Consider the following 26,420-nt stretch of genomic DNA (forward strand, 5'->3'; position numbering starts at 1 on the left):
CGGCCGCGGTGGCGGCTCTGGCCTGGGCGAGCTGAGGTGTTGCGAGGAGGGGACTGAGCCCCGGGAGGAGCGGCGACCTAGCCGGCGAACAAGGTTGGAGAATCGGGGGGCGGGGACGGGTTAGGTGGACGCTGGGACACCGAGGTGGGGGCGTGGCGCCGGGGTGGGGGGTGGGGAAGGCAAAGGTCGACACCTGGGTGGACGGGGGCGGGGCCGAGGTACGGGGGAGAGGGGACCCCAGTGTGGCGGTCAAAGGTCAGAACCTGAGGGGTCGGGTTAATGGTCAGAACTTTTAAGGGACTCGGGGCCATTACCTGGTGCGGTAATCGTGGGAATCCGGGAGCAGCCAGGGTTCCAGGGGTCAGGGGTGAGGGGTCAGAGAACAGGGAGGGCAGTCAGGTTCCCTCCCCCCTCCACTCTTGGCTTGACCAGAGTGCGGGGAGAGGGCCTGGCCCCACTTAACGCCTCCACCGTGGAAAGGGGGAGGGGTATCTGAGACACACCCCTTGCCCGCGAACGTTGCCCTACTTGATCCTCTCTTGTGACCTGTGTGTGTCTGCACATGCATGTGGGTATCTGCACGCATATGTGTGTGTTTGGGCATGTGGGTTGTGGTAGCGTGTTCGTTGTGTGTGCTGTGCATCATGCATGTGTGCATGCATGCATGGGTGTGCATGGATGTCCCTCTAAAGAGGCAGCGGCCGGGGGTGTCGGGAACAGACCTTGGTCCTGATCCGGGCTGCCCTGCCAGGGTGACCCCAAGCTGTGCCTTAACTTCCCGGGGCTCTAAGCAGTCCCAAGAAGGCGCTGATATGTACGAGGAGAGAGAATTTCCTCTTGCTGAAGAAATCCCAGGTCCAGTCCAATCCCTGCTGCTACGGATTTCTGTATTTCTTGGTGTAGCGAAGGAATGTAAACTCCTTGAGGGCAGGGAATGGCCTTATGTGTATTTGTATGCCCAGTGCTGGGCACCTTTGTTGAGGTGCATGATCAGTCTGCTTTGATTTGATCGGTTTGATTGATTAGAGGAGGAAGGAGAGGTGGGGCCGGGCAGGGTTCAGTGGAGGTTGGGGGTGGGGACTTACCAGCTGGTGTAGTGGGCTGGGTGTCTGGCAGCCTGGCGTCTGGGCTGGGCCCTTCACGCTGTGGGCTATCTGACCCCTTTCTGGAGGGGAAGGAGATTAGCTCTCTTGGAGAGGAAGAGGAATTCCAGGGAACTGGAATGGGTGGGTGTGGCCTGGGGAAGGAGGGTTCAGGGCAGGCTGGCTGGGGTGTTGCTTGGACAGTGGAGTTTGGCCTTTCTGGGCGGGTGCCTGAGTGTGACCAGGGCTGGGCCTGGGAGGGTAATATCTGACGGAGGAGGAGGAAGTGTTGGCCTCCAGGAGACCCTGGCTGGGGAGAGGGGTTGGGTGAGTCACTGCCAAGAACCAGCTGGGAGTTGGGGAAGAAGAGAGGGTTCTGCTGGGCTGAGCCCTGGGGACAGGCAGGTGTAGGTCTCTGGGACCCAGGTTCAAGTGTGCTTTGTAGAAAAGCAGGTGTGTGTACCTCTGGCACTGGGAGGGGCTGTGGAGGAGGGGAAGGGGGAGAGGGTAGCCTGTGTTCATCATCTCTGGACCCTGGCTAGAGCCTCCCCGGGTATTGTATGGAAATCAGCATCCCTGGGAGTAGCAAGCATGCATTTCTATGGGACGTTTGTCCCAGGGGTGTGGGTGGGCAAGGTAGGGAAGGGAATCAGCTTAGTCTGTGTCTCTCTGTGGGACTTTAAGCCCTGCTAGGGGTTATGTGTAGTGGAGGGAGGGATTCATGGCAGCGAGCTATCTGAGAATTGGGGCTCTTTTTGAAGGCCCCTGACTCTGAGGGGGGCCCCTGGGGACTTCTAGAGAGAGCAGCATGGCTCTCTGGATGCTTTGACACCTCCTCCTAGCATCCCATGGGCTTCAGAGAGAGGATGAGCAGTTCTGTTGAAAGACCCAAAATGACTGCAACTGAGAAGCAGTGAGTGGAGCAGGCCTGGGGCCCTCCCCTGCTGCTGCTGCCACCTTGGCCTCTGGGGGGTCCAGAGCAGGAAGACCTGCCTGCCCTCTGGGAAGGAGGGGCTTGCGAGGCTTGCTGGTAGCATGATGGTTTCTTTTTTTGTTTGTTTGGGGGTTTTTTGCTAGGTAGTGGGGTTAAGTGACTTGCCCAGGGTCACACAGCTAGTAAATGTCAGGTGTCTGAGGCCGAATCTGAACTCAGATCCTCCTAACCCCGGGGCTCTATCCACTGCCCCACCTACCTGCCCCCAACATGATCCATACAGAGGGCCCAGGGACTCAGGCTCCAGGGATCCCACTGAAATGCAGAGAGAAATCTCGATTTCTCATCCTAAGCCCCAGAAAATCGCCCTCATGGGTCCATCCTTTGGGCCCTCTCCTCTGCTCGGTGACTCAGTACCATGTCAGGGTCTTGGCCCAAGTCGGGTTCAGCTGGCTGTACTGAACACAGAGGGCAGGAATGGGGAAGCCCTGGGGTCCTCTCCGAGCCTGGAAGAGCTGGCGTTCTTTGACTCACTTTCAGATGGGGGCCCAGGCCCAGCAGTGATCAAACAGGGGCCCCTCCAACTTGAAGAGGTGGCCAGGTTGAGAACTGAAGCAGGGGATTGTTCCTGAGCCCCACCAAGGGGGACCAGAGATCTTTGCAAGACCCAGGGGCCAGCTTCAGGAGCTGCTTCTAGGGCCGCCTGGGGGATGGGGATTTTAGATGGGGGCAGAGAAGAGGCTGGCCTCAGGGGCTGCCTAGTTACTGCTCTTCCCCTGCATTTTACAGATGAGACAGCAGCACCCGAAAGTCAAGGAATTTGCTTAATGGGAGTGATAAGAGGTAGCATTTGGACCCAGAGCTGTGGAGTCTAGACTCTTTCCACTGGACAGCAATATGAAATAGGTGTAGGGAAGGCTGGGGCAGCGGGGGCAGGCTTGGCCCCCGGCCAGATCTCCTCGGTAGCTCATTTGTCTGTCCAGTGCTTGAAGGGGCTGACATCCTGCAGGAAGACTTGGAGGTGGAGGTTTGGAGAATGAACAAATGATGTTCCCAAGTGGGGAAAGGAGGCCCTGACAAAGGCCATCCCTGGATCATCTCTTGGGGCTCCTTTCTGCACCTTGGTCTGGGGCTCTGGGAGCTGTGGGGCAGGACTGGGCCAGCCTGGCCCCCTAGGGGTCACCCAGCATGCACTCCAGAACCCCCCCAGCTGCTACATTACCCCTCCCAGGCCCCCATTCTTGTTCTAAGTCAGGTCCAATTCTTTGTGACCCTGTGGACGATGGGGTTTTCTTGGCAGAGATACTGGAGTGGTTTGCAATTTCCTTTTCCGGTTTTATGCAGGGGTTAAGTGACTTGCCCAGAGTCACACAGCCAGTAAGTGTCTGAGGTCAGATTTGAACAGAGTTGTACTTTCCATACCTTAGTGAACCCCAGGGCACCCCGACCCCCCAACTTGTCCATATAAAAGAGCAGGTCTTTCTGACTCCGGGCCCGGTGCTCTATCCACTGGGTCACCTAGCCAGGCATCCATGGTCACACCCATTTTGCTAGCCTGGTCCTGTATTTCCCACTCCATTTCCACTGCTGCTTCCCATCCCCCACCTCAGGGGTGTCCCCCGCCAGCTGGTATTCCCATTACCCCAGCTGTGGTGTGTGGTCATTGCGGAGCTGGCCAGCAGGAAGCTGTCTCCTGTATATGTTGGTGTCAGGGGAAATGGGACCTCTTCCCACTTCCATTCAGGGCTAGTCCCAGGCTGGACTGTGGACTGTCCCTGTCCTTTGACCGCCCCAGGTGGTGTCTGAATTAGAGGACTCACAGCTGCCCTTCCGAAGTCTCAGAAAGGAGTCAGAGAGAGCCAGTTCTCCAGGGGGAGGGGGCTCTTGCTCTTTGCCTCGGGCTTAGGGCCCTGCTGCCCAGCTAGCTGGAGGAGGCCTTGGGCTCTGAGGGGCAGAGGGACTGGCATGCCTCCAGTTTGGACACCAGCTACCTCCCCTTTCCCTTGGAGCACCCTCAGCACAGCTAGGTTGTTCATCATTACATACTCTCACCACCTAGTCTTTGCCTTGAGTTGTCCTTTCCATACCGTAGTGAATCCTGGTGCCCCTGCCCCCCCCCAACTTACCCATGTAAAAGAGCAGGTCCCCGAGAGCCCCAGGCCTCTCCAGTGAGAGGGGCCTGGTGACGGGGCCCTTGCAGGTTGGGTCAGAAGGCCAGCTTACACTTGCAGCAGCCCCTTCTCCTCCCCCACGTGGGAAGCTGCTGCTTTACCAAGCAGGATTGCGGGCTGGGTCTGCTCTCACCTGGGCCCTTCTGGCCCAAAGCAAGTTCGCCGAAGGTGGGGTGGGGAATAGAGCTGAGTCTGCCCCCCCACCTTGGGAGAGGCCAGCAGGGCTTCACACTTTAGTTTCTTCATCTGTAAAATGAGATCATTCTGTTCACATTATTTCCCAGAGTTGTTTATTGTGAGGAATGCTAAGAGATTGTTCTCCTGAGTGCTCTAGAAACAGTTTTTGTGCCCCACCCCCCCCATCTCCTCACCTCCAGGGCACCTTTCTCCTCCCTTTCTCCCCCACCCCCACTCAGTTCTCCCAGCTAGTCTCTTGCCCTGCAGCTGATCTCAGTGGCCCTCCTCGTGAGATTCCCTCCTTCTGGGAGCACTTTCTTGTTAGCCAGCTGTGATTTCAGGCTGGGCTTTGCTGAGGTTGCCAAGTGATAATTCTGGACTTGCGCAATGTAGGCCCCAAGCCTACAGCTCCTAGGAGCTGTGTGCTAGACTGAGTCTGGAGCCCACAGTGCCAGTCATGTCTCTGCCCCAGAGACCACTGAGGCTTATCAGGTGGGAGCAGGGCTGGGTACTCATTGGCCACAGCCCAGCAGCAGCAGCTTACTCAGACTAGCCCTGGGGCTGTCCTTGCTAGAGGGGGGGCAGGGGAGCACTAAGGTTGAAGAGGGGAGTGGGGACCAAATCATGGTGGTGAAGGGGGTTGAATTTGATTGGAACAGTGAGGAGTCACAGGAGGTTGGTGTGCCAAGACCGGCTGATAGGAATCGTGGACTTCCCCCTCAGATGTGTGTGTCTGTGTATCTCTGTGTCTTCATGTGTGCACGCATGTGTGTGCATGAGCACGCATGTGTCTTCCTGAGCTAGGTTGCTGTGGAGCGCCGCTTTACACATGGAGGTCTCTGGGCTGCGTTCCTGACCCCCCCCACCCCTCCAAGCTGGAGGTGTCAGCGGATCAGATGAGCCCCAGCACTTGGTTGCATGAAGCTTCAGGCTTTGCCCCAGGCCTCCCTTCAGATGTTCCCCTGTGGTCAAGTCACTCTTTTGTTCGATCTCTGGTCCCTAGTCTCTGAGCCTCTGAGAGCCCCTTAAAAAGGCGGGGTGGGGATGGATTCTCTGCAGCAATGTTCTGGGCTTCCCTCCCTCCCCCATGCTCTGATGGGGGAGAGGGGAGAGGAGAAGAGGCTATAATTTCCCTGAATTATGTCGAGAGCTAATTAAAGGTTTTCCTCAGCTAATCAACTTGTAGTTTAATTAGCAACAAACGGGGATTACCCACCCAAGAATAAAGCCTCTTTGCTGACAAAAATGCCATGTCCTTGGTCCAGGGGCTTTCCACGTAGCAGGAGCTAGGAGCTAGGCCTTTCAGGGGATGTGTCTGGTATTCTCATCATCCTCCCAGGTGCTGGGAGGACTGGGGGAGAGGTCTGTTTGCACATGGGCTGGCGACTCAGGACTCAGGGCTTCCTGAGTGGGATGGCATGAGGGGCTGACATAGGGGAGGAGCCTGAGATGCCGGTACCAGTGCGTCCCCCATTCCTCACATACCTTTGCTGACCCCAGGGCCCAAAGCAGAGGACCTGGCCAGCCCAGCGAGGGGAGGCTGCCATCCATCACTTCCTCTGCCAAATGAACTGTCCCCCCAGGCCACCCTGGCAGCCCCCATGGAAGCCTCTAGACCATTCCCCCAGCCTCATACCACCTCATAATCCCTGTCTTTTCCACGTGCCTCTCTTGCCTTCCATCTCCCTGCTTTAAGCTTAACTGACCCTGTTCTCCACTCTGGCAGCCTAGGGAAGAGTGAGGGGAACGGCGTGATCCTCCCTCAGACCTAGAAAATGTTGCCCTGAGCCCTGGGCAGGGCAGTCACTTCAGTCTCCCAGCCTTAGTCTTCTCATCTGTAAAATAGGGATAATGATCATCTCTACCTCCCAGGCTTATGTGGCTCAAACAGGATAATGTATGTAATGTACTTTGTATGAAGTACATGAAAGTGCTCTGTAGTTAGCTGTCATTATCTCTGGTAAGATTTACAGGTGCCTCCCAGAACTCTGCGGCCCCTGCCTTCCCCTTCCCATCTTCTGTCCTTCCTCTCCCCAGGTTCTTCACTGTCACTCACCCCCCCCAGAGGATCTCTTGTAGCCACCTCTGCCAGCTTCTCTCTATGTGCAGGGCCTGCCCCTCCAGTCCCTCTTCTGATGACCGTGCTCCTCTTCTGGCCTCTGCTGGACTCCTCCCCTTCAGTCTCAGTGCTCACCAGCCTGGGCCCTGCGGGTAACCATGCTTGGTGGGCGGCCATCTCCTGCGAACCCTGTTCCCGGCCATGCCCTGAAGCCCTTTGCTGGTGCGCTGCCCTGGGGAAGGACTGTATTTCAGATTAATTTAATATTCATTTGGTGGTCACCACTCCACCCTCAATAGAATGTGAGCCTCCTGAGAGCAGGGACTGTTTCATTTTTGTCTTTGTTGAGTCCCCAGGGCTTAAAGGCACAGTGCCTGGTGGAGCTTAATAAATGCACATTGGACTGACTTGTTGGTGCTGCCTTAAAGAGGAGGAAACAAAGCCCTGTAATTTAGATGGCTCTTACAGGGCCACAGGCCTGATTTATACAGAGACTGGGCCAGAGTCCATGTCCTGGCCCCTCCCCCTGCTTGTCCCTCTGGGACACATCCTGACTTATGTGGAGCTGGTGTGTGGCTGTGCTGGCAGAATGTGCCCTGCTCTCCCTCCCCTCTCTTCTTTTCCTTCTTTTTCTCTCCCTCTCTCCTTGTCTCCCTCCTCCTCTTTCTGTCTCTTCTTTTCTCTGTCTCTCTCCCTCTCTCCCTCTTCCTCTTTCTGTCTCCTTTTCTCTCTCTCCCTCTCTCCCTCCTCCTTTCTGTCTCTTCTTTTCTCTCTCTCTCTCCCTCTCTTCTTTTCTCTCTCTCCCTCTCTCCCTCTTCCTCTTTCTGTCTCTCTCCCTCTCTCCCTCCTCCTTCTGCCTCTTCTCTCTCTCCCTCTCTCCCTCTTCCTCTTTCTGTCTCTCTTCTTTTCTCTCTCTCTCCCTCTCTCCCTCCTCCTCTCTGTCTCTTTTCTTTTCTCTCTTTCTTACCACTCTCCCCTCCCTAATCGAACAAGTTCGATTCTCTGGAAAAGAAACAACATGAACACAGATAAGAACAAATAGATATAAAGGAATTTCCCGGAGCGGGGGAGGGGACTGGAGTCAGGAAAACCTGAATTGGAATCCAGCCTCAGATACTGCAGAGTTGTGTCACCTTAGGTAAGTCACTTCACATCGGTGAAATTTCTTCTTGTGTAAAATGAGGATCATAACAGCACTTACCTCTCAGGGTTGTTGTGAAGATCAAATAGGATACAATGTGTAAAGTACTACTTAGCACAGGGCCTGCCACACAGTAGGCACTTAATAAATGGTGTTGCCTTTATTCTTCCCTTCCTCCACCCGGGGATCAGAGATTTCAGTGTAGGCGCCATGGGAGCCCTTGAGCTGAGCTGTGGTCATTTCTGGGCCAGTGAAGGCGGCTGTTCATCCTGGCAGGCGGAGCAGGGCAGAGCCCCTCTGGTTGGCGCCATTTGGAGCTCTGTGGTTAATTAGGTTCAGGGACAGGTGCATTTGTTTCCCACCACCACCCTTTTCCTGTTTGAGGACAGGAGCCTGGACGGGATGAACCCTGATCTCCAGCCTAGGAGGGTTTCTCCAATTTGCTGGGCTGGAAAGAATCTTTATGGAGCATTCTTCAGGCCAAAGCCTAGTGATGAGAGAGCTTTGGAATTTTTCCCGTGCAGAAACCCCGACTTAGCCTTTGGAGCCCTGGCAGCAGGCCAAAAGCCCGCTCCTGGATGCTCCGCACGCTGACGAAGAGGTCTCTTGCCTGCAGTACCTCTCTCCTTCCCAGCCCCTGTCTGTGGAGTAGGGACTTGCACATATCTTTTGATCTCCTTCAGGTGCCGTGACTTCCAGTCTCAAACTTTCCGTGCCCTCTTTCTTCCTTCCTTCTGCCTCAGCTCCACTCAGAGATTGGCCTTCTTCTGTGACAATGGCTGCCCTTCACCTCGCAGTTCACAAACTCAGAAATCCCTTGATCAGACTGGAATCTTCTACTGCCCCACACTTTGCTGTGCTTCACAAAACTCGCTTGGTTCCGCCCCAGGCCATCACTCCGGCATGGGCTGCTCTCTCCCCTTTCCCCATCTTGACCCCTTGATGAACCAATTCCACTGCACACTGTCCTGCTGTCCAGTGCCTTGGCCTCTGGTCCCACGGCCATACACACCTTGCCAGCCTCCAGCCTCCTAGCGCCGTCCTTCCTGGAGCTGAGCGTGCTCATGTGCTGCTGAACAGAGCTGAAGGAATTTGGGGGTCCACTCCAGAGGGAAGTTCCTGATCTCCCCCCCGGCAGGCCCTCAGTGCAGCACTGTTGGGCTGTCCCGCTCTCCACACTAGGTTCTATGCCTTCTTGTCTCTCCTCCGGTCCTGCGAGGTGCTCCCCCTGCCCTTTCTACTGAAAAGATCGAGGCTGCTCAGGGAGAACTCCCCCTCTTCATCACACATGGTTCAGATAGCTTCTCCCACTGTCTTCTCCTTCACTTAGGGTTCTGATGGCCGGGGATTGTCCATGCCAAGGCCAGGATCCCGTGCTCTCTTGTCTTCTCCAAAAGGTTGTGCCTGCATTCATCGCCATTCTGCTCCCTGTCATTGCCAGTCTGTCCCTCTCTGCTGGCTCCCTCCCTGCAGCTGCAAACGTGCCTGTGTCTCCCCATCTTGAAAAACTCACGTGATCATTCCACCCCACTCTCTCTCTCTTCCTTTATCTGTAATCCTCTCATGGCTCAACTACTTGAAAAAGTCTGCAGCTGGGGCTTCCATGGCCTCCCCTCTCTCTCTCTCTTCCAAACCCTTTGTACTCCGCCTTCAGCCTTCATTGTTCAACAGAAATTGCCCTCTCCAAAGCCACCAGTGATGGCCTCGCTGCCCAATGCAGTGATCTTTGCCCAGTGCTTTCATCCTTCTTGACCTCTCTGTGGCCTTGGACACCAGAGCAACCTCTCCTCATGGAGACTTTCTTCTGCCTTGGTTTTCAGGACTCTCTCTCTCTCTCTCTCTCTCCCCCCCCCCCTTTCTGTCTCTCTCCCAGTTCTCCTTCTGTCACTCTGACTGACCGCTCCTTCTCAGTCCCCTTTGCTGTATCTTCAACCAGCCCACTGCCTGTGGGCGTCCATAGGGCTCTGCCCTGGGCCCTCATCCATTCTTCCTCTGTCTGCTGTTGTTGTTCTGGGTCCTTTGTTCTCAAAGACTGCCGATGACGTCAGGAGGGTGATATGGCTTGGCTTTGGGGTGAATTGGATTTAAGCGGGGCAGGGCTGTGCGGAGTTATCAGCCTCACCTCACCTCCATTGCCTTTGACGCATCTGACGCTGGATGTCCTGTAGACATCTCGAATTCATTATGCTTCCCTACCCCAATGCTGCCCTAGTCCTCCCCTCTCGCTGCATCCCCTAGAACCACACTCCTGGCATTGTCCTTCTTTCTCTCACCCTGTGCACTGTGCTTCTAATGTCTCCCCTCCCCTCATGCAGCCGCCATCTTACTGCCTCTGGAATGGACTCAGCACTAGTGGTCTAACTGGTCTCCCCACTCTAGCCCCTCCCCCACTCCGTTGCCAAGGTGATTTTTCAGAATCTTTGTCTGGCCATGTCACCCCTCTGCTCCAGGTGCCACAGGGGCTCCCATCCGCTCGGGTCATTGGGCATAACTTGGGCCCTTCCCGCCTTTTTGGTCTTCTTACACGTGACTTCTGTCCACTTACCGCCTAGTCCAGATGCTGCGGGTGTCACTCACTCCCCCTCCCATTCTTAGCTACCTGAGGTCACTGGCTGCTAGGAGTCTTCTGCTCCCTTCTCCACTGTGTGTACTTTGTGTTACCTACTTATTTACCCCGTTCTCTCCTACATTTGTTGTTCAGTCACGTCTGACTCACCGTGACCCCAATTGGAGTTTTCTTGGCAAAGATACTGGAGTGGTTTGCCATTTCCTTCTCCAGCTGATTTGACAAATGAGGAAACCGAGACAAACAGGGTGAAGTGACTTGACTAGGGTCACCCAGCTGCTAAGTGTCTGAGGCCAGATTTGAACTCGGGTCTTCCTGCTTCCAGACCTGGCACTATCCACTGGGCCACCTAGTTAGCTGCCCTTTAGGATGTATGCGTCTTGAGGGAAGGAATTTTTGCCTTTCTTTCTAACTGCAGCCCTTAACGTAGTGCCTGACACATGGTAAGCATTTAAGAAATACTTGCAGACTGCCTGCCCAGACTTCTGCCCCTCAACTGGCTTTTCTTATAGCTGGGGGGATTTGGGGAGTGGTCTTTTCCCCTGGTGCTTCCCCACCCCCAGTCAGGGTGGCTCTGAGACCTTGACATTCCATCTCCCCCAGACGCTGCCCCTGCCCACTGGGGGCCATGACGGGCAAGGGTCAGGCTGAGGAAGTTAGTGATATGTATCTTCATTGTGTCAGCTTAGGGGGAGGAAAGACAGAGGGCTTCCATGTTCTCAGTGGCCTTCGCCTTCGTCTCTTCTCCCTCGGCATGTCTTCTCGGTCCTTACGGAGCTGGGGTGGGGAGTGCCTCGGTATCTATGAGGTCTGCTGCTGGGTGAGTCAGGATGGAAGAAGAAGATGGGGAGTCTTAATGACCTGGCGGGGGTGGAGCCCATCCCTCCATGCCTTTCATCTTGGGATCTCTAAGCACCAGGTAGTGTCAGAGTCATTAACCCTCCTGGGATCCGACTTTAAGCTGGCTGTGATATGGAAGAGGTATGAAATGGGGGCTCCCTGGAGGCAAACATGGCATCCCTCCCATGGCAGCCCTCCCTTTTTCTCAGGCCAGGCCCTTGTCTCACCTTCCCCACAGGCCACTTGTCCTCCAGTCTATATCTCACTGGTCAGTTTGTTTGAAGCAGAGCCATCTCATTGGCCAGCCCGCCGGACCTCCCTTCCTGTCTGGCCCCCTGGCTCTGTACCTTTCTAACTGTCAGGACACTCCCTCTGCCCGTGCCCCCTCACACATAAACACTCTGTCTGTCTGTCTGTCTGTCTCTCTCAACACAGGGCTGCCCTGCCTCTTTAGCCCTGTTCCCCCTTCCAGCAATAAAGAGAAAGCTGGCTAGGGGTCACCTTCTCTCTCTTTGCCCTAGCCAGGACCAGCCGCCCTTCTGGGCAGCAACAAACAGCAGGGAATCTGACTCAGGCCGTGGATTGCTTGGGGCCCCTCCCCAGCCCCCGCCTCCCCATGGCAGCTGAGGTTGAATCCCTGCCAAGGGGGCAGGCCTTGAGGAGGGAAACTGGGGGAGTGAGCGGGAGCTGGGCCGCTCGGAGCAGGGTCAGCCAGCCAGAGCAGGGCTCAGATGCTGACATGCCAGGAGAGCGGAGCTGGCTCCCTCTGGCCCCTGAGCCCACCCTACCTGGGATCCCTCCTCTCTGAACTCCCCACTCAGGTCCAGCCTTGTCTGGACTGGAAACAAGAAAGCCGGAGGAAGAGGGAGGTGGAGGTGAGCCAGAGAGAGAGGGTGGGGCCTGAGGGACAGAGATGGTGCCTGCCCTCGTGGGAGAGGGTGGGGAGGAGGGCAGGACCTTTCGGTGCCTTGCGGGTGCTGCCTGCTTGGGGGTCTGGACCTTCTGGTCCTTTGTGGGAAGGTACTATCTGTTTCCCTTTGTTCCTTGAGGGAGGAGGGAAGTAGGTAGTGAGGAGAAAGGCCTATTGATTGGGGTGGGGGGAGGGAGGACCTTATTTTTACTTTTCCTCATCTTTCACTAGAATGAATGAAGTTTATCTGATCTCTCTCCTCACATACTTGTTGTGGGAATCAAAGCCTTGGCCTCCTGCTGAGGCTCTGAGAAAAGTCTCCTTTGTGCTGGGCCCCCACTGGGGAGTGATGGCTCAGCACCCTCTCTATGTCTACCCCCAGCTGCTCCTGGATGGAGTTCCAGGCCTTCCTTCCTGCCACCTGAGACCTCCCTAGCCGTCCCCCAGTTCTCTGTGTTTGCCTTGGATCTCTGCTATTACCAGGATCGTGATTGGAGGCAGTTTATTATTGGGCAGGAAAAGTAGGGCTGGCCCAGGCTGCTGGGAGTCCTCCAGGCCTCCACTTAGGCCTGAGTTTGGAAAGTGGTGTAGGTGTGGGTGATGTGTGGTGTGGAGGGGGGGGCAGTCAGTCACCAGAAGGAAATTCAGGAGAGCTGGGTGGTGTGGTCCCAGCCCCAGATAGGGGCCTCCTGGACTGTAAGAGGCACTCAGGGCTCCAGTGTCTTTCGGGCCCTTCGTAACTGGGCCTGACTTCTTGTTTACCTCCAGGATAGAGGAGAGAAGTCCTTTGTGTTACTTGAGCATTTGTGGAAGGGCAGGGGGAAGGGGAAAGAGGGTGGTCCAGCAACTTTCCTCTCCTATCCTCACCTGTCCTTCGTTATTATTAGTGATACTAATGGGCTGAGGAAAGAGTCACTACTTATGATAATTGGGCTACAAGGCCTGTATTAGAGCAAAGAAAATCTCAGATCGGTCTAGGTCTGGGCTCAGTTCAGCCCCTCAGAAGGGGTCTGTTCCCTTCCTCTTAGGACTAACCCCCATTTTTCTCTGCCTCCGTGGCTTCCTGTAAAGAAGAAGGCTCAGTAATAGCATATCAGAGCTCAAAGAGACTTTGAGGGGTCATCTGGTCCAGTCCCCTCCCTCACTGTTGGGAGGATGACAGGAGGATTGGATGTTTAACTCAGAGAAGGGAAGGCTCAGGAGGGCCATTTTCACTTATGTTCAAGTATTTGAAGCGTTGTCATGTGGTAAGAGATTGTCCTTGGCCTGCTTGTCCCTGAAGGGCAGACAGGAGCCAGAGAAGTTACAATGAAGCCTGCTTCAGCTCTGTCTGGGAAAAGAACCATGTCCCAGTGGGAGTGCTCCAGGAACGGCAATCCTGGAGGGCTTCCTGTGTTCGGCTATGGCTTGCCTTAGACCCTGGGAGGTCTCCTCCAGCTCCAAGATTCTCAGGGGACTTGTCTAAACTCACCAAGGTGGGACGCATGACGACCTAGACCCTGTTGCATTTTATCCCAATGAATGGGTGACCAGCTAATCCCAGAGAGAGGGAAAACAGGTCAAAGTCACCCCCTCAGCCAAGCCCAGTAGTGTGTGCTGTGCCCACAGAAGAGGGCAGCGGGCACATCCTCCAGGCTCTTCTCCGGGTTGCTGGTATTGGATGTGGCTCCTGAGAGCATGTGTTTGTTCATGTCCTTTGGCCACTTACCCCGGGCAGCGTTGAGAGATGCCCAGTTCCGTGGAGAAAGTCATCCTCCTGTACCGTGCCCTGGTCCAAGCACATCTGAGTATTGTGTGGGGTTGTGGGCGCCACAGCTTCCTGGGCACTCTGATATCCTGGAGAGTGCCCCTGCTGAGGAGGTACCCTAGGCTGGGACAGAGGAGCCGTTGGAGGGATTGGGGGCAGTTGGCCTCTGAGAGGAGACTGGCAGGGCGGCACTGGTTCAGGTGTTGGTGAAAGAGGGCCAGGATTTGTTTCCAGGGAGTCAGACTCAGGCTTGAGGCGGCTGGCTTGGGAGGTGGTGGCCCCGAAGACCTGTCCAAAGGCGGGCAAGCCGAGGCTGCAGGGCCACTTGTCCCGGAAATGTCCGTGGGGATTTCTCTGGGCTCTAGGTTGGGCTGTCTGATCACCAAGGGCCGTTCCGGCTCAAGAATGATTGGATTCTGTGATCATTTCTCTGTTTGTCCTCACACTAGAATTGGGAGCAGTTTGTGAAGGGTGCCCAGACCAGTGCCACCATTCTTGTATGGCCCATAAGCTAAGGATGACTTTTATACTTTTAAACAAAGTGTTCAAAACCATTCTTAGCTTGCAGGCTGTACAGAAACAAGCAGCAGGCCATAGTGGACCTGGCCCTGATGTCCCGTGGGCCTCCTGGGGCCAAAGGCGGGTATCCTGCAGGATAGCCTCTCACCTGCCCGAGGCGCTGTCAGCCAGTGGAGGGAAAGAACGGGGAGCTTTGGTTTGTAGGGGGAGAGGCTGCATCTTCCTCATGACCGCAACTGGTCAAGTCCCAGTTCTGGCTGCTGACTGTTGCCCCACCTCATAAGGAGTCCCTGGTTCCTCTGGAGAGGCCACGCTTAGTCTGGGGTCAGAAAAGCTGGCTTAGAATCCTAGCTCTCCTAGGCACTTAATGGTCCTGGGCAAGACCTTTCCCCCTCCCAAGCCTCACAGCCTCACAGAGTTGTTGTGCAGAAATTTGTAGATTTGTATGTCTGGGTTCTCTCGAAACATGAGGTATCATTATGAACTTGTTGCCAGCTTTTTGATGGGGTTCAGATAGAAATGGCCCTGGGACAATCCACCAGCTTGCTACTAGTCTTCTCCTGTTTGATATTCTATTGAACATGTGGATAAAATAATTCCTTATTGTGATTGATGAAAAATCTAAGGTTGGGAGCCTGGAGTTGAGGGTCATGGAGCGCGTCCTAGGATCAGTCCCATTGACAGACAGTGGGGGTGACACGCGCCTCCTCCTGTTCCCACACATAGTACATCTCCCTGGTTCAGTCTCTGTGTGTTCCATGTAACTTGGGGAATCTGAATAGTTGGCCTGGTGACAACCATTAAAAACATCCTTCTTTGTTTTTTGTGAATCGATGAGCCATAGTGGGCAGTGGGACAATTTGTTGGCTAAGGTCTCCAGAATACTTTTGAGATCTGAGATGGATGTCACTGCACAGGAAACTCCCCAACCAACTTAGCTTTTCAGAAGTCACTGACAGAAGATGGAAGCAGGCGCAGCTAATGAAGTGAGCCCAGGAGCCCAGAGCAGAGGGCCAGAGGGCCAGAGGATGGCCTGTGTGTGGAGCTCGGCTTGAGAAAGCTGAGGGCAGCAGACAGGGGCAGGTGGAAGAAGGGGTGGGCCTGAAGTTCCTGCTGGACTGGACAGAGAGAGCTGGTGATGGCAAGAAGGCTTCCTTTGGGGGGGGGTGATCTCTGGATCAAAACAAAAATGGCGGATAGGAATCTGCCATCACGAGCTTATTGAGCTGCCGTGGCTGGGCCCCCAGGCTGGCAGAACTCCATCCTGGGGTCCTGAAAGGTCTGGCAGATGCAGGTCACTGCTGGGCCCCTGCCACTGACCTTGGAGGGATCATGGAGGGCCAGGGGAGCGCCAGGGCACTGCCATAGCACAGACATCTCCAGTTTTCCACATTGAGAAGAAAGTAGAATCTGCAAACTGGAGGCCAGTGATCTTACCTTTGACCAAATTCTAGAGCTTCTTAAGAAGGTAGTGACCATAGAGGACCAACATTGCACAGCTTCATCCAGGATGGGACAGGCCCTGGTTACTCCTTTGCCCGGGTTACCAGATTGGTAGATCCAGGGGGTGCTGCAGGTGCAGCTTCCCTCGGGGGGCCATCAGGCCCCCAACAGTCTCTCCTGCTATGCTTGTGGACACTGGAGAGATGGGACTAGACAGGAACACAGTGAGTGCGTTTGGACTCTCAGAGGGTCATTCATGGTTTCAGTTGGCCTAGAAGGAACTCTCCCATGGAGGTCTCCAAGGATCTGGGCAGAGCCCTGGGCTTTTTTGGTGTTTTTGTCAGTGACATGGTTAAGGAATAGGTGGTATGCCTGTGAACTTCCCAGATCACCAAAAGTCACTGTGGATAGCATTTAAGACTGAAAATGATCAGTGTGGCTGCCGATGTCTTTTGGGTCAAATCGAATGAGAGAGATTGATGGGGATGAATGTCATTGTTCACACTGGGGCTTAAAAAAATCAGCCTCAGAAGTGTAAAATGAAAGTTGATCTGAAAATGTCCAGGGGGCTTTACTTATCAGTAGCTGAATATGAAGTCACAGCGGGAGGAGGCTCGGGGGTGCCCAGGCCTGGTGAAGGGCCCAGGACTGGTGAAGGGCGGCGTGTACCACCACGTTCAGGAAAGCCCCTCAAAGTCACACCACATGAAGGTCGTTGGAGGGAGCTAAGGATGCTTAGCCTGGACGGGCACGAGAACTCTTCAGGGGTTTGAAGGGCTGTCACCTGTGAGACAGACTCATTCTGCTGTGTGCAGAGAGATGGGCAGACAAGCTTGCTGCTGAGTGGAGCTTCCTCCTCCATGGAGGTCCTCATGTGGCAGCTGAGGGTCATCTGTCTTATGGAGTGCAGAGAGGTTTCTTTTTCTGAGACAACTTGGACCAGATGGCCTTCCAGCTGGGAGATGGAGACAAACTTTTGGAGGCCTTCTATACCCTGGGCACGCTCAGATTCACGTTCCTCTGAGCAGTTAGTCAACAAATCTTTGCTAAGCATCTCCTAGATGTGAAAGGCCTTGTGCCTTATGCATCCTGAGGAGACTGAGCAGGAGTGGCCCTGGCCTGTGCCCCCAAACCCCTCATTGGGAGACCTCAACCGACTCCCCCAACCCAGGGTCATCTTGGGTAGAGATTGGGGGCTGGGGGAAGAGCCATAGTGGGCCTTGAGGAGGTAGAGAGACTCCAGCTGGGCCCCAGAAGGCCAGGAGGGACCTCTGCCCATCCAGCCGTCCCCTTGCCCCTGGACTTAGAGAGCCTGGGACAATTTTCCTCTCAGGAGGTGTCCTCAGACTTCTTGTCGAGGGCTTCCTGTTTCCTGGGAGCACTTTCCCAGGGGAGCCTGCTAGGGATGGGGCCCTCTAGGTCCTCAAGTGTGCAGCCCTTTGATTGAATCCAAACTTGGAAGCTGCAGGTTGCCCGCCCCTGCTCTGGAAGCTCCAACCCTTCTAGGTGGAATAGAAAAACAGCCTCCTCCTTGCACTTCTCCTGCCCTCCCGCCACCTACTTTCAGGCTCCTGCTTTTATAGGGCTCTTCCTCCCTCTTGTTTGTGTTAGGGGCCTGGCCCTCACTGCTGATAAGGCCTGAAGGCTGGGGACTGGGGGGGAGGGGCCCTTGGAGACCCGTGCCTGGTGTGGGAAGGGAAGCCTAGATTAACCCCTCTGTGAGGGTGGGAGCTGACTTTCCTGGACTCAGGCTGGGAATACACACACCAGAGCGACAGCTGTCCCAGAATCCCACCCCGGGTGGGCATTGATCTCTTGACACAAGTGAGGTGTAGCCTCTGGCTGCCAAGGGCCTTGCAGTCTAGAGGAGCTGAGACAGGCTCCAGAGCAGCAGGTGGGAGCCTGGAGGCCCCGGGGCACTCGGGAACGAGAGGGAGCTCTCTGTTCCTTTAAGCTGAGGGTTTGGTGGCCAGGGGGGTCATGTGTGGGAACCCCAGGAGGGCTCTTGGGATCCTAAGGTCTAGGAGCAGCCTGGAGGCTGAGGTGTGGCGCATTTGGGTGGGTGTCTGAGGACAGTGCAGTGGGGGTGGGCTGCACATAGTCCTGGTCTCTGGGTTCAGCTGCTAAGGGTATGGGGATGAGGCTTCTGTAAATATACTCCACCCACTCAGTTCCTCTGTTTGTGTCCATCTGTCCAGCTGCAGACGGGAGGGGGCACTAGGACAAATATCCGGAGGTGTGGCTCTCCGAGCTTCCTACCAGGCTCCCCCAGTGACAGTGGGGGGCTCGCTGTCCCTCTGATGGGGCCGAGAAGGGGAAGGGAAGAAAGGGGAGCGGAACTGCCTGGCAGGAGGTAGATAAGTTGGCAGGCTGGGCCCCCACGTGGCACTGTGTTTATTCGGAACTTTCACTGGCAGGCCTGAGCAGGGAGTGCCCAGCCAGACCCCAAGAGTACGCTGAGGCTGGCCTTTCTGCTTGCCTGCTGCTCCTCCAGGAAGCTCTCCCCCAGATCTGCCTTCCCCGGGACGAGCTGGCCTTCTTTTTGCCTTCCTTCACTTTCTTGGCCCTTATTCTCATCCCCTAGGAACATGGGCTCAGCTACGGTGACAGTCATGGCAAAATGCTTTGAAAACTCTTTTGTGGGGACTGAGGGGGCTGACTGTAGCCACAGGGCCTGCAGGTGACTGATGGCTGGGCCTCAGAACAGAAGGGGAGGGAGGTGCAGTCAGGGCTGGGAAGAAAGTCTGTGGCCCTCTCCTGGACCACGGAGGCCCCATCCCTGCCCACCGATAGCCTTGGCTCACTGACCAGTCAGCCTTCCTTCCCTTGCCTGGGCCTAGCCTGCCCCACCCCCAGCAGCTCCCACAGCCAAACCGGTCCCCCAGGATGGTGCCGCTGCTGGGGGCCGCATCGGGCACTGACTGGCAGGGACTGAGAGAGACCTGGGCTGGGGCACAGGAGAGGGCCACTGCTCTGCCTGAGACCTGGCAACAGCACAGGCACACATATGGGTGCACGCGTGGACCGCATCCCAGACAGGCACACAGCTGCTTGGATGCCGGCAAAGATGCGGTCCCACCTGCCTTTAAAAGGAGGTGTGTGGGGGGGAGGCGCCCAGGCTGCCTGTCCTCGCAGGGTTGGCCGTGGCATCTCCGGTGGGTCCTTGTCTGGGTGTCCAGCCCAGCTCAGGTGTTCCTTCTCCTTTCCCCTCTGACTCTTGACACCCACCTGAGGCTCTCGCAGTGTACGTGGGGTGGGCTGGGGTGCAGGTTAATGTCAGTCCAGCCAGGACCCTTTGGGCTCCTCCTCTATAAAACGGAGCTAGGCCAGCCCTGCCTCTGGCCCACGACCCCTGTGATGTCTCCGATAAGAGGCAGTCGAGGGCTTTGAAAAGGGAGGCTTGGCCTCGACCTCGTGAGGATGGGGCTGTCCTGTCCAGCCTTTCCTGGAGGAAGCGCCCCGGTGATTCTGCCTCCCTTGCTCACAGGCCTGGTAGCTGGGACACGGTGACGACACCCGCACACCATGTTTGGGAAGAAGAAGAAGAGGCTGGAGATCTCAGCCCCGTCCAACTTCGAGCACCGTGTGCACACGGGCTTCGACCAGCGGGAGCAGAAGTTCACGGGGCTGCCTCGGCAGTGGCAGGGGCTCATCGAGGAGTCGGCCCGGCGGCCCAAGCCCCTCATTGACCCTGCCTGCATCACCGCCATCCAGCATGGGGCCCCTAAGGTAGGCGTGTACCCTGGCTCCCCTACGCCTCTGCTGGGCCCAGCCCAGCCCCCCGATCCTGGTGGCCACAAGGGAGGGACCCCTGATCTGTCAATACTGTGCCCACGAGGCGTTGGAACTGACAGGGTCCCCCCTGCCCTGAATGTCAGGCCTTCGTGCATGACGGGTGCCTTCCTGTGGGCAGGCTTGTCTGCAGGTCAGGGGCTAATGTGCAGGAAAGGGCACTCACAGGCTTGGGGAATCCCCTCGCAGCTTCAGTTTACTGTCTGTAAAATGGGATGGTCCCAGTATTAGTGCTGCCTGCTCCAAACTCTTTGTAATCCTTGAAATATCGTTGAGATCATAGTTATCGTTCCAACCCTGGTGCCTGTTAAGAGCAGATGAGCCCCATTTCAGAGATGAGCAAACTGAGGAGGGGGAATGACTTGTCCATGGCCATGCAGCCAGTCCTGTTGGGGCCAGACTTTGAACCCAGCTCTTCCCTCCTGGGGCCCAGCCCTTCAGCTCCCATGCCTGCTGCTCTCCTCCCTTTGACCTTCCCCAACTCAGACTTCCTCCTAGGGGTTGCAAAGGGGGAGAAAATGGCCTTCACCAGGATGAAGTTTAGCTCTGCCCGGGAGGTCAGAGCTGGCCCCGCCTTGTAGGCCACACCCCTCCCCTCCTTCTCCCACCAGGCCTGGGAGCCTTTCCCAGGGTGCTGCTGGTCCTGACCAACCGGTTCTGTCAAGTTCAGTCACATTATAGGAATCGGTTCTCTCCCTGGGCCGGCCCTGCCCCAGCCTCAGGCCCACATGGGGAGCCAAGTTCTTGCCACTCTCTGTCCATATCTCTGGGGCCTTGATTGTCCAGCCTAGCCCAGTGGGTGTCCCTGGTGTAGACCCTCTGGAACCTCCATTCCTCTCCATGCTGTGAATCTTCCACTGCCCTCTCAGGCCCCTCCTCTGAAGCTGCTCGTCACCCTGCCCCCCATCATCTAGCTTGTGTTTCTCATCTCCCCGTGTTGGAAGAATGTGGCTGAAATCAGAGGGTGAATGTCTGCCTGCTCCAAAGGGGCAGGGAGACCCCTCAGCCAGGCCCTGATCCTCACCCAGCTGCTCCCTGTAACTGGAGGCCTTGGGAATCTCAGGTGCCCACTGCCCCCCCCCACACACACACAGACAGGAAACAGGGAGGAAGAGGAGGAAGAGGGCTCCAATAATCCTGCAACACAGACTTGGAACTGCCTGAGGTTCCCTCCAGGATGTGGGTGGGCGGGCAGTGGTCCTCCTTCTGCGGGGGCTCTGGGGAGACCCTTCTGGGCGCTGCTTTCCCTGCCAAGTGCACCCATTTCTCAGAGGGCCATGTCATTGCCATGTGACATCTCATTCTTCGTTTCTGTGTTGTCTCTGTGCACACACGTGTTCCATTGTGTCACTTCCCATGTCGGATGCACGCTCCTCTCCTACCTCCTCCTCCACGTCCCGACCCTTCCGGCTGGCGAACCCTAAGACCATCGTTCGGGGGAGCAAGGGCTCGAAGGATGGGGCCCTCACGCTGCTGTTGGACGAGTTTGAGAACATGTCCGTGACCCGCTCCAACTCCCTTCGGCGGGATAGCCCTCCCCCGCCCCTGCTGGGTCCTCCAGCCCCACACCATGCCACATCTCACCAAGAGAATGGGCTAGCTGAGGCCCAGGGGAAGGGACACCCGGAGCCTGGGGGCAGGGGTCCCGCGGAGGGCCGGAGTCGAGCAGCTGGGCGCAGGGACCACGGTGGCGGCGGCGAGGCTAAGCGGGACGGGACGGAGAAGAGGCCCAAGTCATCGGGGGAGGGAACTCCGGGCCACCCAGGGAGCCCCCAGCCACCCCGGGACAAACGACCCCTGTCGGGGCCTGACGTCCGGACCCCACGGCCCCCAGGTCCAGGAGGTGGGGTGAAGTCATCGGCCGGAAGGCCATTTAACACGTACCCGCGTGCTGATTCGGACCACCCCCCGAGGGGCACGGGGCCCCAGGTAACCAAGGCAGCCCTTCTCTATACACTCCCCTACTGCCCAGTCCCTCTGCAGTGTCTTCCAAAATCTCCCCACCCCTGATGAGAGGTGCTGCTATTGCCTCGAGCATCCCTGCCCCCTCCCTTCCTTTCCCCTCCTCCATCTCTCATCTGTTTGTTCACCATCAGCCAGGGAGTCTGGGGCCCAGAGGACTCGCTTCTGCTGCTCCAGGGTTGGAGGGCTTGGGGGAGCTCTCTGCTGACCTGGCACATCTCTCTTTTCTGTTTTAGGGAGAGCCCCGTAATCCTGCCCCTAATGGTCCTTCTGCAGGAGGCCTCCCTCCACACTCCTCCAAGCCGCTGCCCCGTGCTGCCCAGGGCCCCGAGCCTGCCCCCGCCCCGGGTACCCTGAGCCCCCACGCTTCAGAACCCCAGCTGGCCTCTCGTGTGCTCCCCCCTCCTTCGGCCCAGCCAGCCATGCCTCCGTCTGGACCCCGCTCGCCCCAGAGGGAACCCCAGAGGGTGTCCCATGAACAGTTTCGAGCCGCACTGCAGCTTGTGGTGGACCCAGGCGACCCCCGGTCCTATCTGGACAACTTCATCAAGATTGGCGAGGGTTCCACGGGCATCGTGTGTATCGCCACGGTCCGAAGCAGCGGCAAACTGGTCGCCGTGAAGAAGATGGATCTTCGGAAACAGCAGCGGCGAGAGTTGCTCTTCAATGAGGTGGGGAATTATCAGGATGAGGGAGGGCCCCCGGGTAGAGGCACCCATGGAGACTGAATCTGGGCCCCTCCAGGTGGCATTGGGGCCCTCCGCAGTCAGGCTGCCTCCAGGCTTGCCAGGCTTCCAGGCCCGTCTGGACTCCGGGCCTTATTGCTCAGCCCCTCTCTCCAGCGTCTTGTCACACAGAGCCCCAGGCCGCTGTTCTCTCTGGACGTACACCAGCCTTCTGCCTGCTGGCCTCTCTAAGGCAGACCGTGGCTCTCCCTGATGGGGCCTGGACCAGATGAGACAGTGTTGGGAAGCAGGTGGGCCCCATTTCTCCCATTCCCTCAAGCCCCCTGACCCAGGGTCCCTTGGGTCCCCTCCCGCCCTCTCTCCCAGGTGGTCATTATGCGCGATTACCAGCATGAGAATGTGGTGGAGATGTACAACAGCTACCTGGTTGGGGACGAGCTCTGGGTGGTCATGGAGTTCCTGGAAGGGGGAGCCCTCACGGACATTGTCACCCACACCAGGTATTATGGGGACAGCCCCCCCGCCCCAGCCTTTCCCTGCTTCGTCCTTCTTCTGATTCCTTCCTCATTCTTGTTCCAGCCCTTCCCTTGGAGAGGATTCCCAAGGGCAGGGGCGGGGAGCAGGCTCAGAGCAGGGGCCCCTGAGGCTGGAGATGGCCTCCCCCTCAGGCAGGGGTCTCACTGTTTCCCCAGGATGAATGAGGAGCAGATTGCCGCTGTGTGCCTTGCTGTCCTGAAGGCTCTGTCTGTGCTTCATGCCCAGGGCGTGATCCACCGGGACATCAAAAGCGACTCAATCCTGCTGACCCACGACGGGCGGGTATGCCAGGGGCATGTCGAGGGGCTGAGAAAGCCCCCTCCCCAGCAGCCAGACCATTTGTCGGTGCCCTCAGTACATGTCCTGGCCCAGGGGAGTCCCAGGGGCCGGGGAGGGGGAATCCTGAAAAGATCACCAGCCCATTGTGGATTCTTTGAGCAAATCCAGGGGCCTAGACTTAGAGCCTAGAACAGGGACACTAGGTCCTTCCCTCAGACCCTGTGGAAGGGGGCGGGTTCCTGGTGGGCTCCTTGGAGGCAGTGTGGTGTGCTTAATTGGGTTTGAAGCCAGGAAAATCTGGGCTCAAATCCCACTTGAGGCACTGAGTGCCCCAGACCTGAGCCTCAGTCTCCTCATCTGTGAAATGGTGACAAGGACTCATGTCCCTCCAGTGTGTGCCAAGGGCTCTGTGACCCTCCCCTCCAGCCCAGAGCTGCCTCCTGGCTTCCTCTGACTCTCCTCGGTCCGTTCCTCCCCACAGGTGAAGCTGTCTGACTTCGGCTTCTGCGCCCAGGTGAACAAGGAGGTGCCTCGGAGGAAGTCCCTGGTGGGCACTCCCTACTGGATGGCTCCTGAGCTCATCTCCCGCCTGCCTTACGGGCCTGAGGTGAGGGCCGAGACAGCCCCTGGGACTCCTCGTCCCTGCCCCCAGCCACGCGACGTATGAGCCCCCCTGTGCCCAGCCACTGTGGTCCTCAGCGAAGGGAGGAAGCAGCCTTTTTAGGCACAGAACCCTCCTGGATCCTTCCACACAAGGGGCTGACCCAGGCCTGGGCAGCAGGAGGCTGTGGGAGGAGGGCCCTCTGTGGAACGGGGTTGGGGGGTGGGCCTGAGGAGAAAGAACAGGTCAATTTGTCTCCACATCCCGCCGAGGGCCGGTCCCCTGCCCCTCGGCCAAGGCATCTGTCTTCCCTTCTCCCCAGGTGGACATATGGTCCCTGGGAGTGATGGTCATTGAGATGGTGGATGGAGAGCCCCCATATTTCAACGAGCCGCCCTTGAAGGCCATGAAGATGATCCGGGACAATCTTCCCCCTAAGCTGAAAAACCTGCACAAGGTAAGTGCCCTGGGCTGACATTCCTCCCCCAAGAGAGAGATGCCTTTGGGGGTCCAGCTAGAAATAGCAGCCTCCCTGGGAATGGAGAGAGACATACAGACGCTGAGGAGAGGGCAGGGGGGTGCAGCCCTTAGGAGGGACAGAAAGTAGAGCCGCGTGGGCCCAGGCCCTGGCATCCTGCCCACTGTCTCCCCCGACCCTGCAGGTTTCCCCTTCCCTGAAGGGTTTCCTGGATCGCCTGCTTGTGCGGGACCCAGCGCAGAGAGCCACAGCCAGTGAACTGTTGAAGCACCCCTTCCTGGGCAAGGCGGGCCCCCCGGCCAGCATCGTCCCCCTCATGCGCCAGAATCGCATGAGATGAGACTGGACTGCCCCCAGCCCTTCTCCTAACCAAAGAAGCGCCTCAGAGGGAGGTGCCCCTGGCCTGGGAGACGGACTCCTCCACACGGGCAGCAGGGGAGAGGAAGACGGAGCGACCCCGCGCCCGGCTTCCCCTCTCACATTTGCTAGATGCCTCCTGGCAGGGGCACCCTAACTGGACAGCTCCTTCAGACCCTGCTGGGGAACTCAACTACTGAGTTTCAGTTTTGATTTTTGATGTTTTTAAATAATGACTTGGAAGCAAGGGCGTCACGGGTCTCCTTTCGGGGTGGAGACCCCATCCCCACCTCTGCCTCGATTCAGGGGCCGTTTGGCTTGACACTGGAAATCTGCAGCCAGGAGACCATCCCCCCGGCCCAGGCGGAGGGGTGCTGAGGCTCCTGGGAGCCAACCCCGCGGGAAACGGCTGTTTGGGGTGGACGGAAGAGCCACGCGGCCCTCCGCTCGTGGCTAGTCTCTGTCAGAGCGTATGTTTCTTGGGTCACCGTGATGTGTGTCTGTCATGTTTGCAATGGATGCTTGGACTTTGCCTGCCTCTGGGGCTTTTGTGTGTGCATGTCTGGCTGGCTGGTGTGAATGTATGTTGACATACTAAGTGTGTGGAAACCTGTTTCCTTTTCCCACCTCCAAGCCAGTTGGGAGGCCGACGGGGAATGCCTGAATTCGACTGCATCTGCCTGCCTCTCCTTCTGCTGATGTCTGATGACAGGCAGGTTCGGGGAGCCTTTCTCCTCTGGCCTTTGTTGAGAATACTACTGTGCTCCTATGGGACCCTCTTTTTTTTAAAAAAAAAAAAAGCTATTTATATTGTCATTTCATAACAAACTCTTGGCCCTGGGCCCCATAAAGGGGTCCTCCAGGAGCCAGGGCCCTGGATTTGGGAAGCCATGCTGCAGGCCTGGACCCCCAGTTAGTTTTACAATTAAAATGTTTTCCTGCATTTCTGAGAAAAGTTGTAGCTGAGTGTGGGTGTCTGGGATGGGACTGTGGGCCGAGGGGAAGGAATGTTGGAAACAAGTCATTGTCTTGTCTCTCCTTTGTGCCCCCTCCCCGCAGTGTAGCCAGGTGGGATCACCTGGAGATGAAGATGTGCACTTGGCGGGGTGGGGGAGGTTGGCCAGCTTCAGCAGCCCAGGCCCCAGGACCTCCGGACGGTTTCCAGGAAGGCTCATATGGGATCCAAGCTAACTCTACCAGCCCTCTAAGGAGTGCAGTTGATATGACCTGGCCTCAAGATGGAGCAGTTCGGCAAAGATGTGCCTAGTTCTTTAATCCCATTCTTCCAGTCTGAAGCCTACCTTACCTTGGGGCCCCCACTTTACATGTCCTTTGGCTCCATGAGCTTGTAGGCTGACCAGTGACCAGTGTGGGAGCAGGGGTTCGCTTTCCAGCTCAGTCCCTGGTACTGAAGGACACAAAGCCCTTTCCTTCCACATCATTAAGGAAGCCAGCGCCAGGACCGTCCACCTCCTTTGGAAGTCGAGTGGCTTGGCTGGATCCCATAACTGGTGTCAAAGCCAGGATGGAAATGAACCCACATCCAGAGTGAGCTCTTCCCACTAAGCGATGGCCCTCATTCCCCTTGGTTGGGGAGTCTTAGGCCAAGGCTTTTCTGAACCTCAGTTTCTGCCTCCGTGAAATGACTGCTTTGGCCTAGATGTCTGAGATTCCTTTGTGCCTTGGGCTTCCACGAAGGAATCATTTTTTTTGTGAGTCACACATTTTTCAGAAAGGTTCCCTACTGGAACTGTGTAATTAGCTAATGGACTCTGCCTGGTGAAATGGGACTGGCAGTAGGTCACGCCAGAGAGAACAACCCACGTCCCCTTGTGTGACCCCCTCAGCGAGGAGGGGTGGGCCTGAGAGTGACCATCACGACAGCGCCTACGACCCTGGATAGTTGTGCAGATATCGGATGAGGCTGAGGCTCAGAGTGCCAGTGACAGGTCTCTCGTCACACAGGGTCAGAGGTGAAACGCCACCGTATAAGCCGTCGTCCCCTCCGTGGCCCTGTCCACACAGAGGTCCTGGCCCCGCCTGGCTAAGGCCCCCTCCCTGGGCGGTTCCCACTGGCTGGAGCCCCAGATCTTGAGTCCATCTCCTTCAAACCTTTCCTGCTGAAGCACACAGTGGGCA

At 56.9% G+C, this 26,420-nt stretch overlaps 1 protein-coding gene across 3 annotated transcripts; it reads left to right on the plus strand.

The window, feature by feature from the left end:
• Nucleotides 1–25,226, plus strand: PAK4 (p21 (RAC1) activated kinase 4). 3 transcript variants are annotated; one of them, XM_027855445.1, is made up of 9 exons: nt 1–93; nt 19,077–19,318; nt 20,807–21,310; nt 21,580–22,014; nt 22,396–22,529; nt 22,722–22,848; nt 23,327–23,452; nt 23,769–23,903; nt 24,109–25,226. In XM_027855445.1, the coding sequence occupies exons 2-9, from the start codon at nt 19,115–19,117 to the stop codon at nt 24,262–24,264; spliced, it is 1,821 nt and encodes a 606-aa protein (XP_027711246.1). In that variant the 5' UTR covers nt 1–93; nt 19,077–19,114; the 3' UTR covers nt 24,265–25,226. The 3 variants fall into 3 exon arrangements, with proteins under 3 accessions (XP_027711246.1, XP_027711248.1, XP_027711247.1); XM_027855447.1 differs by lacking the exon at nt 1–93 and adding an exon at nt 1,363–1,409; XM_027855446.1 differs by lacking the exon at nt 1–93 and adding an exon at nt 11,652–11,845.
• The last annotated feature ends 1,194 nt before the right edge of the window (nt 25,227–26,420 follow it).

Source organism: Vombatus ursinus, unplaced genomic scaffold (assembly GCF_900497805.2).
Source record: "Vombatus ursinus unplaced genomic scaffold, bare-nosed wombat genome assembly UNPS02010822.1, whole genome shotgun sequence".
NCBI lineage: Eukaryota > Metazoa > Chordata > Mammalia > Diprotodontia > Vombatidae > Vombatus > Vombatus ursinus.